The sequence below is a fragment of the Ipomoea triloba genome, chromosome 11 (assembly GCF_003576645.1).
Source record: "Ipomoea triloba cultivar NCNSP0323 chromosome 11, ASM357664v1".
Taxonomy (NCBI): domain Eukaryota; kingdom Viridiplantae; phylum Streptophyta; class Magnoliopsida; order Solanales; family Convolvulaceae; genus Ipomoea; species Ipomoea triloba.
In genome coordinates, this window is record NC_044926.1 from 24,696,059 (window position 1) to 24,713,414 (window position 17,356).

Genomic DNA, 17,356 nt, shown 5'->3' on the forward strand with positions numbered 1-17,356 from the left:
AAAAAAAAAAAAAAAAAAAAAAAAAAAAAAAAAAAAAAAAAAAAAAAGAAGCATTCTCCTAGAATCAATACTCTCACTTTGTCTCTCCTATGCCCTCTCTCTTCCACCTCACAAACAATATTCAGCAAATGCAATATCTATATTATCTCTATAATTTCTATATTCTCATATACTCGTTATGTTAACAATTGTGTTGGACATCCATTGACTGTCCAAAAATCATAAAAATCAATAGTAACAAAATTAAAAAGTATGACTAGGTGTGGTTATCTCACAATAATTGGTGACTAATTAAAATTTGTTATACATACATATACTAATTTTACACGCGCATTGCGCGAAGCACTAAACGAGCTTGTTTGTGAACATTATTAAACAATTTTTTTTTGCAGAAGAGTCAGTATTAACTCCAATAAGGCTCGAACCCACCACCTCTCGTATAAAAGGAAAGGTTTGATGCCACTGGATTACAAGGTCCTTGACTTATTATTATTGTTATTATTATTATTATTACTATTCAATACCAAATGAGAAATAGATTCCCATGACAAGTGTAGACTAATATGAGTCATTCAACTAAGATGACAAATGGTTAAAAAAAAAGGTAATTTCATAAATATAAATTTACTCTACTCATTTTTCTTAGTTTTTTTTTATTTTATTTTCTGCATTCCTATGGTTGATAAGGTCCTCCCATTGACCACACATATGATTCAGGAGATTCCAGATAAGGAGGTGTTGTGGCCCCGAACTTCCTTATTAAACGACAAAGTGCCATATTTATTCGAATAAAGAAAGGAACCTACGGTCTCTTTTCCATATATTGCGGAAAGACGAGACCTTCATTAGATCTACTAAAGAAATGGTTCATATTTGTCTATATTTTCTCATTGGAAGCTTTGTTCTCATGCAAGCCCGATTATTATATATAGGGTAGGGTTTATGTGAGAACAGACTCTCGTGTAAAAAGTAAAGACTAATCTGATCTATCAATTTGGGTAGATTAATGGTTGATTGTTGCCCCAAAAACAAGGGAGAAAATGAAAGTATTAGTTTTAAAATATTGCAAACTTGAAAATTTGCAATGGTTATAAAATTGATTTTTTGTTTTTTTTCTTTTAAATAAACCCTCAACTATTGATGAACCCATATGGGGGTTGAGATCATTCCTCGCCTTTTAAATGTGTTGTTCTCATTTGAATCCACTCATATATATAGGTGCAAGTTTATTCCTCCAAGAACCCTAAGCTCGGGCGGAATTCTCGACCTTAACTCTCTAACCGATTGTCTCGAATGCAAATCCTTATACAAAGTAGGTAAATACATCTAATATCGCCCTACCCAATCACATCATAATCAAATACTTTAGGAATCTCATTACACGTGGGCGTATCAGTGACGCACCGAACTTTTTTAATGCATGAGAAACACATGGGCACATGGCAAACATGGCGAACTCTTGGGCATGTGTCCCCTCTGGCCCTCCATATAAGACACATTGAATGCTTGAGGAACACTTCCAGCAATAGTTGGTAGCAAAATTGGCCGGCATGACCAAATGTGATACAAATTACATAGTTATGCACTTAATTAGAAATTTTTAATAGTCAAGGATCAAAATATAATTCATGTATAATATTTAGGGGACTTGAAATTTAATTTTCTCAATTAATAAATAAGAAATGCATAAAATTCAATATCATTTTCACTGTGTGTGTGTGTATATATATATCTAAAATCATGTAATGATTAATAATCTTGTAATCTAATGGCTAAAAAGAAAGCTTGAAATCTATGACTAAAATCTAAGTAGATGCTAGCAGCAAGAGTGAAGGTAAGTCGTGTCTTTAGAGAGTAAAATAGATTTAACATATATATACTTTTATTTATATTATGCTTGAGGTATATCCGTATATATATCAAAATTCTTTAAGATGCCTCTCAAATTCTAATGAGGGTGTTGCACGAGGACAAATGGGGCATCCCATAGCGTAGAGAGGATCATGTGATGGGAATTTAGTAGTCTATTTGGCGTATTTCCTCCCCCAACAAAATTTTTTTTTAAAGGAAGAAGAAGAAATTTTGTAATTATTGTAAAATATATGAATTTTGAAAATTTTAACAATATCATAGGGTCTAAATAGAAATTAATTAAATGTATAATTGACTATATATATCATTTTTCTTTCCTTTTATTTTTGTAACAAAGGAAAATCACATTTTTTGTGTAATAGTCCATATTAGGAAAACACAGTTAAACTTGTGACTATTAAGGGTTTAAGGCCATCCACATTAGTGAATTTTGGACCAGTTTTTGAGGAAATGTCAATGCTGTTGAGGAGAGAGGTAATGGAAATATGAGGTATTTACAGTAATGAATGTTTTTTGTTGGAATTGTGGAGCCCGTGTGGGGAATAAACTGCACAACTTCATTGCAAATTGCGGCCCCAGTGGGCGCGTAAGTCTCTCTATTTTTTTTCATTGCAAAAATTTTTTTTCTCCTTCCCTTTCATCTTCTCTTTCACAATCACACTGCAAAAAAACCTCAACTATTGAGGATTTCCTAAGTACAAAAAGCATGTATACTCGTATTCAAAAAAAAAAAAAAGCATGTATACTCATTTTATTGGTGTTTCTAGATATCATATTATTCAATTTAAAAAGTTGTACATTCCCTATAATCGAATATTACGGTTGCATTTATTGCGTGGGCATTGCATTCATTGCTAGCTCTGCATTGTTGTTGAATGCATATGGGCAGTTGAAGTGGGGGCAGGGGGGGATTAAACTGTAATTTGGAGAAGCGAAAAGAGTGATGATTGAGGCTCACTCACACTCATAATTGAGATGGAAGATGGCAGGAACGAGTTAAGGTTGTCTTGGGTGGTACAAACAATTGATGAAACATGTGTTCTCTCCTGCGATAAACTGCCCTGGGAAATTGACTGCCAGGGAGTCAGCAAACAAATGATATGATGTTCCCATTTGCAATGCTTTTTTACACCCACTCCCTTCAATATTTTGTTGTGGCAGAACACGACATATCTATCTCGTTTTCACTTTTTTTTTTTTGGCTTATAATTCACTCTTTAAATTACTGTATAAATAGCTACTTGGTCTCAATGAACTACTCAAGTGGTGTAGGCAAATTATATCGTGGACCCTGAATTCTCATTGTAAGATATATCCACTAATATATGTTCATTGCAAGTTATAAGGGAATTTGACAAATGACTAAATTAGCTAATAGTCTTAACTAGTTGTAAAAAGAATTTGGTAAATTAGCTATTTATTTTCAATTGATTGTATGTAAAATAATCTGACATAAACATAGTGTGTTAATTTATTAAGGAGTAACTCTTAGGTAGTCTTCAACTTTAATTTATGTGGCAAGAGAGAGAATTTATTATTATTATTTAATGCCAAGTGTGTTGTAAGAGGAGAGATGAATTGCTAAATTAACAAGAGGAGGGAGAATGAGAAAGAGTTGTAAAAGCATGCCAAAAACTGAGGCAGCCTTTGTGTACCATATATATATATAATTATATATACTAGTTTTTCTTATGCGCGATGCGCAAAAAATAGTTGTCCAATATTAAAATTTTAAATTTATTTAAATTTTAATATAGTAAATAATAATAATGTAAAATATTTTTATAAATTGGATATTTATATTTTAAAAATAACTAACCTATAACTCTAATATTTAATGTGTATATTTTATTATTATTATTATTGAAGAAGATAAGAAAATATATGGTGGATGCATGTGCATAGTAACAATAGTGGAAAAGATAACGGAAGTTATAAGGGAAGGGATATATTTGTCCAAAATATTATGTAGTACACCTTTTATAGCATAATGTACAAAAAAACTTAACGGAAAAAACAGACATAAATGAGGGTATAACCTTCATTCACACACACACACACACATATATATATATTTTATTAGTTATTTATTATATTATTTAGTTATTATATTTATAATATAATATGAAAGTGAGATCATTTTGAAAGTGAGAGAATATTAAGTGATGTAAAACAAATAATAGAGAATTTGTAAATTTGATGATGTGGGAGTGGGACCCATTTTAGAAAGTGACAGGGATTTGCAAGGATAATGACAACCTTAAATTACTTTTACAGTTTTTTTATTAGTGAAATAAAAAAGGCATAAAAGGCAAAATCCAGTACCCAACGTCTTGAAAAATGGGATGACGATCTATAAGTAAGGAAATAAAGTTCGCTTTCGCTACTAGCTATAACTTTTGGTGTAAGTGGTAAGCGTTTGATCATAACAAGTAGTATTAGAGTCAAGTCACCGATTGGCGAGTAAAGACTAGGTCTAGAACCAGGTGGCTAGGGGATGGTTGGGTGAAGGCCGGTAAAGCGCATAAAAGGTTAGGTCCAGCACCTAACGTCTCGAACAATATGATGACAGTCTATAAGTAAATAAATAAAGTTGCGTATTCGCTACTAGCTATAGCTTTTGGTAAGCGCTTGATCGTAACATTTACATTGATTTAACTCATTGTGATCCTTTGTTGGCTAAAGTCACATCACGAACTTCATCCATAATGCACATTCGGATAGCGGCAGCTCACTTTCGTGGGTTGTTGCATTAGTTGTAACGTACGCATTAATACCAATTCAACATGTAATTTAATTAAAACATTTTGGTGCTCATAAGGATGGTTTATAGCTTGAGGTACAATTAAATGTCCTCAAATAATTTAAGAGTTTATTTGTCTATTTTAAAAATACTTGTAAATTACAAAAATGACATTGTCCCTTTCTATTTATAATAACAAGCAATCAAGCATAATACAATTTCAATCTCAACAATTCTTATTATACAGCATCACACCTATAATAGTGAGAAATTTTTTAGTTGTGTTGCAACTTGCTAGACGAATAGCTATTATGTGTTTACTTATAACAAGCAATCAAGCATAATAAAAATTATACTTGTTTTATTTATTTTTTTCTCCCATTCCATTTTCTATTTCCTAATCACACTTACAAAAACTCATAAAAAACTGCGAAATAACTCCACTATTGAGAGCATCCACACCAATGGTGAAAGGGAGGTTCATAGTACAAAGGTTTGTGACATGGAGGAGAGAGAGTCCAAGAAAGAGAAAAAAAAATGCATCTCTTGCAAAATGGAGACATTAGAACACTAAATTAGTAGAGGAAAAAAGGGGAAAGGTTGCGCCTAACGCGCGTCAGGCGCGCCAGACATCTGACTTTTTTTTTTTAATAATTATTTTTTTTAATTTTGATTTGTTTTATTTATTTTTTCATCCCATCCCATTTTCTTTTTCCTAATCACACTTACAAAAAGTCAAAAACTCCAAAAAAATCACAAAAAACTCCATTGATATGGATGCTCTAAGAACAAGGAAAGCCGTCAAATGGCTGCAAAACTGTCGTTTGGCAGCTTTCTTGTATTTTTTTTACTTTTTCTATTTTATTTTATATATACATATTATTAAAAGTGAGACTGTTTTTTAAAGTGAGAGTATTGCAGGGATGTAATGTAAATAGTAAATTTGATAATGTGGGGTGACACTTATTTTTAAATGTGAGGGAGATTTGTAGAGATAATGATAGCTTAAGAATAAAAATAACATTATTCATCGTAGAGTTAAAAGAGTAGAATTTGAAAGTGTTTAGAGTAGAACTCTTAATTTAATTTGCAAAAATAGAGTGGTTAATTTCCTGGCCAGTCTCCTCCCGCCAAGGCGCCAAGCAGCATTTGAACGTCACTTCTCATTTCTCATCCACTACTACCCACGCAGGTAACATGTCCTTAACGATCTCTCATCATCACAGTTCACAGGCAGCGCCACCACCGGAACCACCGCAGACATGCGCTCAGGGCCACCGCACCACGCTGATCCTTGCAACGGAGGAAGGCGGATCGATCTGCCTGCTCTGCTTCTCCAACCTCATCTCAAATCCGAGATCGCCAACCGTCCACGTCTCCTACGCCCTCTCCCAGCTCTCCATTGCCCTCTCGCAGTCGCAATTCCGCCACGACTTCTTCACTTTCCACTCCCACTTCCTCATCTCGCCTCTAGTCGCCGTCCTCTCCTCCTTCCACGACGATCCGATCGCTCAGCAGACGGTGGATTTGATCGTCCAGATTTGCGACGCGGCCAACTTCGAGGTGTTTCAGGAGTTCGTGGCTCGTGTTTCTGATAGGCTCTCAGCTGGATCTCTTGCTTGGAGTCGGCGCCAGCACTACACTGTACGCAATGTTCTTTTGGAGGATTTTTTTCCCCCTTACTTGAGAAATTGTGCTGTGAAAAATACCTCAACAATGGCACAAAGCACAACTCAGTTTTGTTTATTTCTCTCCGCTTGATTAAGGTCACCTGGCATGACATTTCAATGTTCATACTCGTAAAAGCTTATAATTAAACATCCCAGCGTTATTTGATTTTGTTTGATTGAGGTAGATGAAAATAATTAAATCATTAATCCTTAACAGTAGAAACAAAAAGTCAGCGTTGGAAGTGCCTCTTTAGTTGTGGCCACCGAATTCTCTATTTAAAGTTTAAATTAGAGCATGCACACTCAAATTTTTGTCTAGCTCTTCGATCTATTAAATTTTGATCTGGTATGATTTTTAGTTTTTTACTGATGTCCTTTAATGTGTCTTTAAAGCGAATAGTATGTTTGCTTTGTCTAAACTTTCTTCAAAATCTGTGCGCAACTTCAGACACAGCTTCCTGCTGTGTGTGATTCTTGGCAGCTATCATACCAGATATTTTTCTAGTTAGAGAGAAAGATCACTCCTAAAAGCATCCTTATCTTATATACGATACCACCGTATTTTCATTGATAAAAGATCTTATTAGCTTACGAACAAAGTCATTGATAGTCATATTAAATCACCCTTCACTCTTCGCTTATCTAATGAAAAAAGAGAAATCTCCTGTTAATAATTAGATATGACTATAAATGACTTTGCTTGTAAGCTAATAAGATCTTTTATCAATGAAAATGCTTTGATCATTGAGACATTAGTTAATCTGCTTATTTCCACTGCTTGTTTGGAGAATTCTTGTGTTTACTTTTGTTGAACAAAGTTTTCCTATGATATAAAGTGGTCAGGTCACTTCATGAGCTTTGTTTTGTGCATGGACAGCTTCACTGCTTAGGTGTGCTCTTGAATTCTCAGAAAAATGAAGCCTGTGCTTCTATTAAAGACACAGATGCCCTCATTTTCAACCTTGCCAGTGGTCTTCAATTATCTAGGTGATGATCAAAACTTTGAATTACACTTCTCTTTTTGTCCTAAAAGTAAAACCTCAAGTGCTTCCTTCTTTTAATGCAGTGAGGAGATTCAAGCAGAGATCCTGTTTGTCCTGTACAAAATATTTCTCCTGCATTCTTATAAAGACTATAACTGTAATGAAAGTTTATTCTTTCATTACCCCAAGCTAGTTTGCTTATCCCTGGAAGTTCTCATGAAAGCTGAATGTGATGATCTTCGCTTGAACTGTGTAGGCAAGCAACTTCTTCATACTTCTCATTTAGTTTGCATTTTCCTTTGCACTTTTTATTATCCTTATTGTACCCATGGTAGATATTTGATCTTTAAGCTGAATCAAGTAATTCTTCAGAGGGTATCTTATTTTAAAAGACTGCTTTCCCAATTTTTTGGAAATGATTTCTATGTTTTATGAGTATTCTGATGCATGAACAACTATTGTGGATTACTTTAGAGTAAGTGATTTCTCTTTGGTGTAGTGCTCAAGAGTTTAACCATTGATCAATAGAGATCTTGACTTCAACCCTAATTCCCAGTGACATAATGCAATAAGGAAATTATCACCCTGTAATTACTTCAATGCATTACTTGTAGCAACACATCATCATCATTAGCATGCATCTGCAAGATATTCAGTCTCTTTATTTCATTTTATAACTCTTTTCTTGTTTGTATGTTTAGCATTTCTGACAGTTCTGGCCCAGAAAGGCTTGTTTCAGATTACATCCATCAATGATGTAAGGAGGAGTGCTTCCTCTGATATTAAAACTTTGATGCAAACAGCAGAAGATACAATGGACAACCCTCCTCTAGTTCTCTTGTTTGCAGAGGCTGTCAAAGGCCCCCTGCTTTCTCCAGATAGTCAAGTTCAAGTTGCAACATTAGACTTACTCTTTCTATTTCTCTCTTGGGAAGATGTCTCTGGAAAAGAAATTGAAGTGTTTGTGGAGCAGAACATTGCAGATTATGCATTTGAAATATTGAGATTGTCAGTAGACTCATCTCAAACAAAAGGTGCTCGAACAGTTAGTACTCTTATCCTAGGGCTTCTTGCAAAGAATTTCAGTTATTCTCTACAATGTTGATCATTATCAGACATCTTCCAACCCCAACTTATTTGGGATAAAGGTTTAGTTGAGTTAGTTTATTTACTGATTTCTAAAAGTGAAGTTCTGTAATCATCAGATCAATTGACACCAAAAATATTTAGATGACAAAGTTAGTGTGTTGCATCAACCTTGGCAGAAAATTGATGATAGGAATTGCATTTAGCTGCTATTTTCCCAACCTTAGATAATGTTTACAATTCTAGCATCAGAAATTAGCAGAGGCATCGGTTGTCATTTTTCATAAAAGTAATTACATGATTTACATCCTTGGTCTTGTAAACTCTCTCTCATCTTTTTAATGAATTACTCTATCAATTTGCAGGATGCAAAGATTCACTGATTACTGCTTGCATTCAGGTTCTTGATCTTTTATCTATTGCTGAAAAAGCATTTATACAAAGACTAGCTACTGGATTGGCAACCCTGGTTCCTGTTCTTCATCATGTTGCTAATGTTCCTTTTCACCCTGTACAAACTGAGACACTGATGCTCGTATGGACTTGTGTAACAAACTGGCCAGGAATAGTATCCAAATCTGATATTGAAGAAATAAGCTTTATCTTGAGTGGGATGCTAAAGAAAAATATTGATGGGGAGATTGGAATGTCTCCCAGCACATTTACTTTGGTTTGCTCAATACTTATTGCTCTTATGAAATGCTCATCTTCCAATGGGGTTTCAAGCTTCCTTGTATCAATTCAAGATGCATCAAGAAATGCTATTTTAACTTGTTTAAGCCATTATGATAAATATCCAAGTCAAATTTTGCACTCCCTTTACCTGCTGAAAGAGGCATATGTGTACAGTCATGGAGAAAATCTGACAAGCTCCATTTGTACAGAACTAAGACGGGGAATTGTAGATATATGTAAAACACATGTATTACCATGGTTTATGAGGGCCCTTAATGATATTGAAGAGGAGGATATTGCACTTGCAGTTTTCGAAACTTTTCATACAATATTGCTAGAAGATTCTGGTACTGAAACCAAGATATTTGCAAATATTCTATTCTCATTCTCCTGGTTCAGTTTTTCATTTGGATTATTAGGCTTATTTCCCACAGAAAAAATGAAATGGAGGGTTTATCTTTTGTTCAGTTTATTGTCAGAGGCTCTTATTGGGGGTGATTCTGGGCAGTGCATTAGGGATGCTGCCCTTCATTTGCCATCTGACCCTGTGGATTTGCTCTTTCTTCTTGGCCAGAGAAGCTCCCAAAATCTTGAGCTGTCTTGTTGCCAATCTGCAGTGCTAATGTTGCTGCACATTAGCTCTTTGAATGATGATAGGTAATATAATTTGCTGACTACTCTTTACCTCATTCAATTTTAAAAGTTTATGCCCTCCATTAGCATTCACTTTTTAATCATTATCCTTGTTAGGATTGCTGAAGATAAGCTTGTCTTAGCTTCCCTGGAGCAATATATTATACTCAACAGCAACGAATATCTATACGGTTCTTCTGTTTCTGGGATGTTGAAATTGTTGATAAATCTCTATGCACTATATAGGGCTCTGGCCAAAATGAGCTACCAAATTGCTTACAGCCCAGAAGCAGAGAGGATCATGTTTCATCTATTAGCTGAAAAGGAGTGGGATTTGCTTACCATGAGAATCCATTTGACATCTTTGCAATGGTTGTTCCAACAAGAGAGAATCTGCAAGTTGTTGTCTCTCCAGATTCTGAAGTTTTGCAGATACAACTTGAAAGGACAGCAGATGGTTGTCCAACGGAAAAATAACCAGAATATAGATTTACGTGTAGTAGCAGATCTTGTAGCATCTGGGGATAACTTTGCTGGTCTACTTTTTGTATTTGTTTTAGGAGAGTTGGTAGATGAAGTTGACAAAGAGATTGACATTGGCCTAGTTTTAAGAACAATACAAGATGTAATTGAAATATCACCAGCTGCTTCAGCTCAGTTATGTATGCATGGGATAGGTTCTGCATTTCAGAAGTTATATTATCAGTCTAGATATTCTTCTTGTCCAGATATATTCCTGGCCACTTCAGAACTAGCTTTCATGATTCTTCAAACAGTAAAATCTGAATCAATTTCTGATGATGACATTTGGGTTGGTATAGTAGTGAAGGTAAAGAAGACACATGGTAACTATTTTATATAGTGTAGTTCCTAACAGTTTAAATTCATGAACCCTTTTGTCATTTTGCAGTTGATGGACTACCTCATACCCTCAGTGGCTGCAGATGGATGGAGCAGGGAAACTCTCATAGTAGTTGGGATTTTCTCCTTGATTCTACATCATTCTACAGATCAGAAACTGGTTGAGGCTTCAAAAAGCATACTTATGAGTACCCCTTTGGTGTCAATGATCAATGACACAATCACAGAGGCTTGTTCTAAGGGACCTGCTCTAATTGACCATGATGAAACTACAAGAACTGGGGAAGTTCTAATTTTTGTGCTTGCATTACTATTCTTTGCATTTAAGAGGTAAGTGTAAGTGCTTTCTTATGTAATGTTTACACTCATCTGCCTTTCATTGCCAAACTAACCGAATTTATTGCATTAGTTCATATGCAATTTTACCAGGGATTGTGAACTGTCAGCATCTACTTGATAACAGCAGCTCAGAGCAGCCTCTACCCTATACAAGCATTAAGTGCCATGACTTGTGCAAGCTGATTCATTTTGGTTCCTATATCATAAAACTGGTTGCCTCTTATCACCTTGTGGAGATTTTTAGCAGAATATCAGAAACCAATGCAAGAAAGCCAGATGAATTAAAATTCAAAAGAGGGTATTTGTTATCTACCAGCGCCGTATTAGAAGGCCTCATCTTTTCCAGTGATATTCAAGTTTCAATGAATTGCTCCCTCTGTCTGTCCATGATCATTGGGTGGCAAGATTTGCAAAACCAGGTGCCCTCCATTGAAAGGGACAGCTGGTTTCGGTTGATTGTAGAAGAACTGGCAGTGGCTTTGGCAGTTCCATGTTTGGCGTCAAAATCCTTCACAATCCACCACAAGCCAGCGATTCATGTTGCAGTTTCATTGCTGAGAATGAAGCAAGCTCCTCCATGGATGTCTTCAGTGTTTGATGAATCCTGCATTTGTGGCATTATCAAGAACATTTCTGCATCTAATTTGAGCCCTGAACTGGTGCTTTTGTTTCGACAACTGCTTAATTCAGGGTATCTGAGGGATGAACACATCTCAAGCTTAAATCGTGTATTCCAGGTAATATATCTTTGTTTACTGCTTTTCTTCATCATATTTTTAATCTATCTTGCGATGTTCGAAAACTATAAATACATTTTACTGTTAAAGAGTTCCATATTCAAAATATAAGACTAGAGAGAATATAGGAATTTATAAGATCACGTGTTAGACTAGTTAATTGGTTGAATTCAATCTTTTATTATAGTTTGATCTAGGGGTGTAAACGAGCCCAGCAGCTTGATCAAAACTTGGCTCGAGCTCGGTCAACTTCGAACTTGAGCCGAACTCGAGCCAGCTCGTTTCGTAACCGAGCTCGAAGCTCGTGGCTCGTAGAGCTGCTCGCACGCCCCCTCCTCCCCCCCTCCACACACACATATATGTATATATATACATACACACACACACAAAAAATTATAGCCATCAAAGCTTGGCTCGAATTCGCTTTGAGCTCGAGTCAAGCTCGTTTCATGATCGAGCTGAGCTCGAGCTTCAATTTTGAGCTCGATCAAACTCGAGCTTGAACTTACATATTGTTTACCGAGTTTGACTCGGCTCGTTTGCACCCCACTCCTAGTTTGGTCTATGTGTATTATAGTACAATTAAGTGATCTTGATCTAATCTTAAGATTATAACATGGTATTAGAGCTTATTCGTAGGTTATAACAGTAACTCTTAGAAACATGCAGGAATGCAGAAGATGTATGTACAGAGACAACATTGGAGAAGTTAGGACAGAGGAGCATGCCAAGAACAATGTGGCAGCAGCTATCCTAGGCGATTTAAGGAATACAAGTGAGTTTCTGATTGATCTCATGAAATCTCAGTCGTCAATTAATATTGAGTGTAGTGGAAGTCAAAGTGAACATAGGAGATTGTTGGAAGAGATAGACTTATTTTTAAAGTGTTTAATGGTAGACGATTAAGGCTAAAAAGATATGTACACAAAAATGTAAATTTATAGATGTTAGGACTTGGGATTAACAAAAATTAATGGATGAGAGCTGCTTAGATGAAAATGATGATAGTGAATATATTTCTATTGTTTGTCCGGACATTTGATCAAAAGAGGTTAAATGCATTAATTCCATTTTTATTTTTTGAATTACTGTTGTTTTCATTATTTTTATTGGATTACTTTTGATCTCTCAATTTAAAAAAAAAAAATTAAATTAACCAAATTTACTCTAAATAGAATGGTTTGTTTTCATATAAAAAGTGATCGTTTCAAATACTCTGGATTTAGTTTCAACTTAATCAAAAATATCCACTTCAACTTCACTAAACTTGACTCATTTACTTGATGGTCTTGCAGATAAATTTTATAATACTCCACATATATTATTGGTTGCTGTACAAAAATAAAATATTATTTACCAACTCTAATACATTATACATATACAACAAATAGTCAATAAAAGTATACGATAACCCTATCTCATGTACAAACATCATAATTGTTAATCCAGCACTCAACAAATAAACTTAAAAAAGAAAAAATCAACAAAAGGCCTACAATCATGTGCAGCCAATTAGGGGTGGGTGGTTCGGTGTGGTTTTATAGAACCAAATCAAATCGCCCGAGTTCGATTTTGGTAAGGTATCGAAGTATTGCTTGCGGGGCGTTTGGTTGGAGGAAGGGAATTAAAAGAAAAATTTCAATTTCAACTTCATAGGAGATGAATAATGTGAAAATTTCAATTTCAATGATTGATATACATGGAAGTTGAAAGGGAAAAAGTAGTATAAAATCTAAAATGACCATACTTAGTATTAATGCACACACTATTGGATGATGCATATAAAGAATGAAAATTTTGTTGTTGAAAATACATAGACCAAATTCAAATTTTGCTTTTGAAAATTAATGTAACATGCTATAAACAAACCTTAGAATTGAATTGGAAGCAATAAAATAGATAATAGAGTTTTTAGAAACATACTTGATTATTGAGGTACCGTGAACCTGTGACCTCTCACTTGGGAGGGCAACAATTATGCCGCTTGATTACAAAACCTTTGGCGATCATGAGATTTTAATTCCATGAAAATAAAATAATTTCAATTCTTTCCAACCAAACTAAGGAATTTGCTTGCCTTCCAAAAAAAAAAAAAAAACAGCGCTGAATTTTCCAAAACTAAAAAATAAAAAAATCGAGTATTGGAAATGATAGAGCCCAATAAGTTGGTCCTGAACCCATAAGTTGAGACCGTCTTTCTAAATCCGACCCATAAAGGATTTTTTTCTTTTTTCTTTTTAACAAAATTACACTGGGGTTAGAACTAGGCGCACTTTAAAACAAACCCTAGTCACACTCCCCTCACAAAATTCCACAGATTTGCTCAACGGAGTTCTGATTCTCTGTTATCTTATCTGCCTTTTGTTCGCTCTATTCTCTCGATTCTGATCTCAAAGGTTCGTACTTGCCTAATATCTCCACTGAATTTTAATTTTTTTTATCCGCTGTTATGTGTTGGATTCGCGCATGGGGCTATGTTTTGGTTTTAGATTCAAAACGCTTTGATTTGTTGGGATGCTTGTAGTTAATATGTTCGATCTTAGCTTTACTCTGGCAGAATTTTAGGTTTAAGTGAAAAATACTTTTAGTATTTTGTTCGATTTTTATGGGATTTCTTGTCGCGTAGATTTCTCTGGGAGATTTTATATTTTTTTAGGATTTCTAGATTTGTTCGCCTATCTGGGATATTTTAGTTTTTCATTTACGTTCTTGAAAAAAGTTACGTGTATATTTAACATCTGTTGAATATTTTGCTTTGGAAATCATTCTTTTGCAATTTTTGATCGATTGTTTTCTCTTTACCCGGTTAATAATCTGGAAAAATAAATTCTCTTTTCAAGTTTGTAGTTGATTTAAGTAGTTAATTGTGTCCTAGCTCGACTTTTGTCATTTCTTGTCTGTTGCTGATATTGCATATTTGCTTCATTAGATAGCACTGCAATCTGATTATTTGCACTAGATCTTTTGATTTGTTTCTTGCAGTAGTTTCTGATCTCTTTAACAACTTACCTTCAATATTAATATTTTTGAGTATCTTCATTCTTGAAGAGCAATAAAACATAGTTACCCAACCTTGGTGCTGGCATTGTTGACTTGTTGTCTCTCTGGTCTTTATTACTTAAGGTAATTTTACTAGATTTAAAGAGTTTTGATGGTTAACCTTTTTTTTTAATTGCAATTTTTAGTGCCAAATCTCAACTATTTAAATGGGGAAGAAGAAATCAGCTTCTGATGAAGCTGGAGCGAGTAAGACTAAGGGCAGTGGCAAAGAAGGAAAGAAAGAGAAGATTTCAGTGTCTGCAATGCTTGCTAGTATGGACCAGAAACCTGATAAGCCCAAGAAAGCGTCTTCTTCTAGACCTAAAGCACCTCCAAAAGTTTCATCTTACACTGATGCCATGGATCTTCCTCCCTCAGATGATGAGGATGAGGAAGAGGGTCTTGTAGAAAATGATGAACAGAATGATAATCACAAACAGACTGGTAGACGTAGCAAAAAAGACACAGATACCCTTGAAATCTCAGTTACTGATAAAGAGTTGAAGAAACGGGAAAAGAAAGACGTGCTAGCTGCCCATGCTGCTGAGCTGGCCAAGAAGGAGGCTCTCAAGGATGATCATGATGCCTTTACTGTTGTTATTGGCAGCCGCGCTTCTGTTCTTGATGGTCAAGACGATGCAGATGCTAATGTTAAGGACATCACAGTAGATAATTTCTCTGTTTCAGCTCGGGGAAAGGAGCTTTTAAAGAATTGCTCTGTAAAAATCTCTCATGGCAAGAGATATGGACTGGTTGGCCCTAATGGAAAGGGGAAGTCCACCCTTTTAAAGCTACTTGCATGGCGGAAAATACCTGTGCCAAAAAATATTGATGTTCTCTTGGTTGAACAGGAGGTTGTTGGTGATGACAAGACTGCCCTTGAAGCTGTTGTTTCAGCTAATGAAGAACTCATCAAGACCCGTCAAGAGGCTGCATCTTTGCAGGATTTAGCTGCTTCTGTTGGTGAGAATGAAGATGATGATGATGGGAATGATGTGGGAGAGAAGCTAGCTGAGTTGTATGATAAATTGCAGATAATGGGGTCAGATGCTGCTGAGGCTCAAGCATCTAAAATTCTTGCTGGATTGGGTTTTACCAAGGCAATGCAAGGTCGCCCAACACGATCATTTAGTGGTGGTTGGAGGATGAGAATTTCACTGGCCCGGGCACTTTTTGTTCAGCCTACTTTATTGCTGTTGGATGAACCTACCAACCATCTTGACCTTAGGGCTGTTCTGTGGTTGGAGGAGTACTTGTGCAGATGGAAGAAAACTCTTGTTGTTGTTTCCCATGACCGTGATTTTCTCAACACAGTTTGCACTGAGATTATTCATCTCCATGACATGAAACTCCACTTTTACCGTGGAAACTTTGATGATTTTGAGAGTGGCTATGAGCAACGTCGCAAAGAGATGAACAAAAAGTTTGAGGTATATGATAAGCAGTTGAAAGCTGCGAAGAGATCTGGCAGTCGTGCACAACAGGACAAGGTCAAGGACCGGGCCAAATTTGCTGCTGCAAAAGAATCAAAGAAAAAGGCGAAGGACAGGGTTGATGAGGATGAGCCCCTGGCTGAGGCCCCCCAGAAATGGAGGGACTACACTGTGGAGTTTCACTTCCCTGAGCCCACTGAACTTACTCCTCCATTACTGCAGTTAATAGAAGTCAGCTTTTCTTATCCAAACCGAGAGGACTTCAGGCTATCTAATGTTGATGTTGGCATTGATATGGGGACCCGAGTTGCCATTGTTGGGCCCAATGGTGCTGGAAAATCTACTTTACTCAACCTTCTTGCTGGTGACTTGGTTCCTACGGAGGGAGAAGTGCGAAGGAGTCAAAAGCTGAGGATTGGACGATATTCACAACACTTTGTAGATCTTTTGACAATGGACGAAACAGCTGTTCAGTACCTTCTCCGTCTTCATCCTGATCAAGAGGGACCTAGTAAACAAGAGGCAGTTCGTGCAAAGCTTGGGAAATTTGGTCTCCCCAGCCACAACCACCTGACCCCGATTGCAAAGTTATCAGGAGGGCAAAAATCACGGGTTGTTTTTACCTCAATTTCAATGTCAAAACCTCACATTCTTCTGCTAGATGAACCAACAAACCATTTGGATATGCAGAGTATTGATGCATTGGCAGATGCACTCGATGAATTCACAGGTGGAGTTGTGCTAGTCAGTCATGACTCGAGGCTAATATCACGTGTCTGCGAGGATGAAGAAGTGAGTGAAATTTGGGTTGTGGAAAATGGAACTGTGATGTCATTCCCAGGAACCTTTGATGAGTACAAGGAAGAGCTGCAAAGGGAAATTAGAGCTGAGGTTGATGATTGATTTTAGTTCTCAATCAGTAGTAGTGAGTCTCTCAATGTTATATGAAATGTTTTCCTGATTTTTGAGTGTAATCATCTGTTGCCAATATACGAAACACGTGCTTTATTAATTACTGGACTGCATGTATTTTGATGGTTCATGCAGTTTTTTCAAAGTTGTCATTTGGAACAATAAGCTATTGAGAAGAGTATTCACTATCAATCCTGTTCATTATTATTTGCTTTGTTGAAGTTCTTGTATACTCTGCAGGGTTACTGAATTTGCAATACTCAGATCAGGAAATGTTGGTCAGGGCAAAGATTGAAGAACTATGAGCATATTTGGGTTGTCCATATATATATATATATATATATATATATATATATATATATATATATATATA

General features: G+C 35.8%; 2 protein-coding genes across 2 annotated transcripts; both read left to right on the top strand.

Annotated features, from left to right (window-relative positions):
* The first annotated feature begins 5,812 nt into the window (after positions 1 to 5,812).
* LOC115996155 (protein PRD1) lies at positions 5,813 to 12,598 on the top strand. Its single transcript, XM_031235294.1, has 9 exons — positions 5,813 to 6,259; positions 7,163 to 7,272; positions 7,352 to 7,524; positions 7,970 to 8,302; positions 8,720 to 9,686; positions 9,780 to 10,491; positions 10,573 to 10,853; positions 10,933 to 11,599; positions 12,269 to 12,598. The coding sequence occupies exons 1-9, from the start codon at positions 5,813 to 5,815 to the stop codon at positions 12,503 to 12,505; spliced, it is 3,927 nt and encodes a 1,308-aa protein (XP_031091154.1). The 3' UTR covers positions 12,506 to 12,598.
* A 1,220-nt stretch (positions 12,599 to 13,818) lies between these two features.
* Positions 13,819 to 17,175, top strand: LOC115996678 (ABC transporter F family member 4). Its single transcript, XM_031236030.1, has 2 exons — positions 13,819 to 13,995; positions 14,785 to 17,175. The coding sequence occupies exon 2, from the start codon at positions 14,806 to 14,808 to the stop codon at positions 16,972 to 16,974; it is 2,169 nt and encodes a 722-aa protein (XP_031091890.1). The 5' UTR covers positions 13,819 to 13,995; positions 14,785 to 14,805; the 3' UTR covers positions 16,975 to 17,175.
* Positions 17,176 to 17,356: the final 181 nt, after the last annotated feature.

Excerpts from the sequence above, each read along its gene's own strand:
- LOC115996155 (XM_031235294.1), top strand. The coding sequence starts at position 5,813 with ATGTCCTTAACGATCTCTCATCATCACAGTTCACAGGCAGCGCCACCA. Across the intron at positions 6,260-7,162 it reads GTCGGCGCCAGCACTACACT|CTTCACTGCTTAGGTGTGCT; the intron begins GTACGCAATGTT and ends GTGCATGGACAG. Across the intron at positions 11,600-12,268 it reads GCTTAAATCGTGTATTCCAG|GAATGCAGAAGATGTATGTA; the intron begins GTAATATATCTT and ends AGAAACATGCAG.
- LOC115996678 (XM_031236030.1), top strand. The coding sequence starts at position 14,806 with ATGGGGAAGAAGAAATCAGCTTCTGATGAAGCTGGAGCGAGTAAGACT.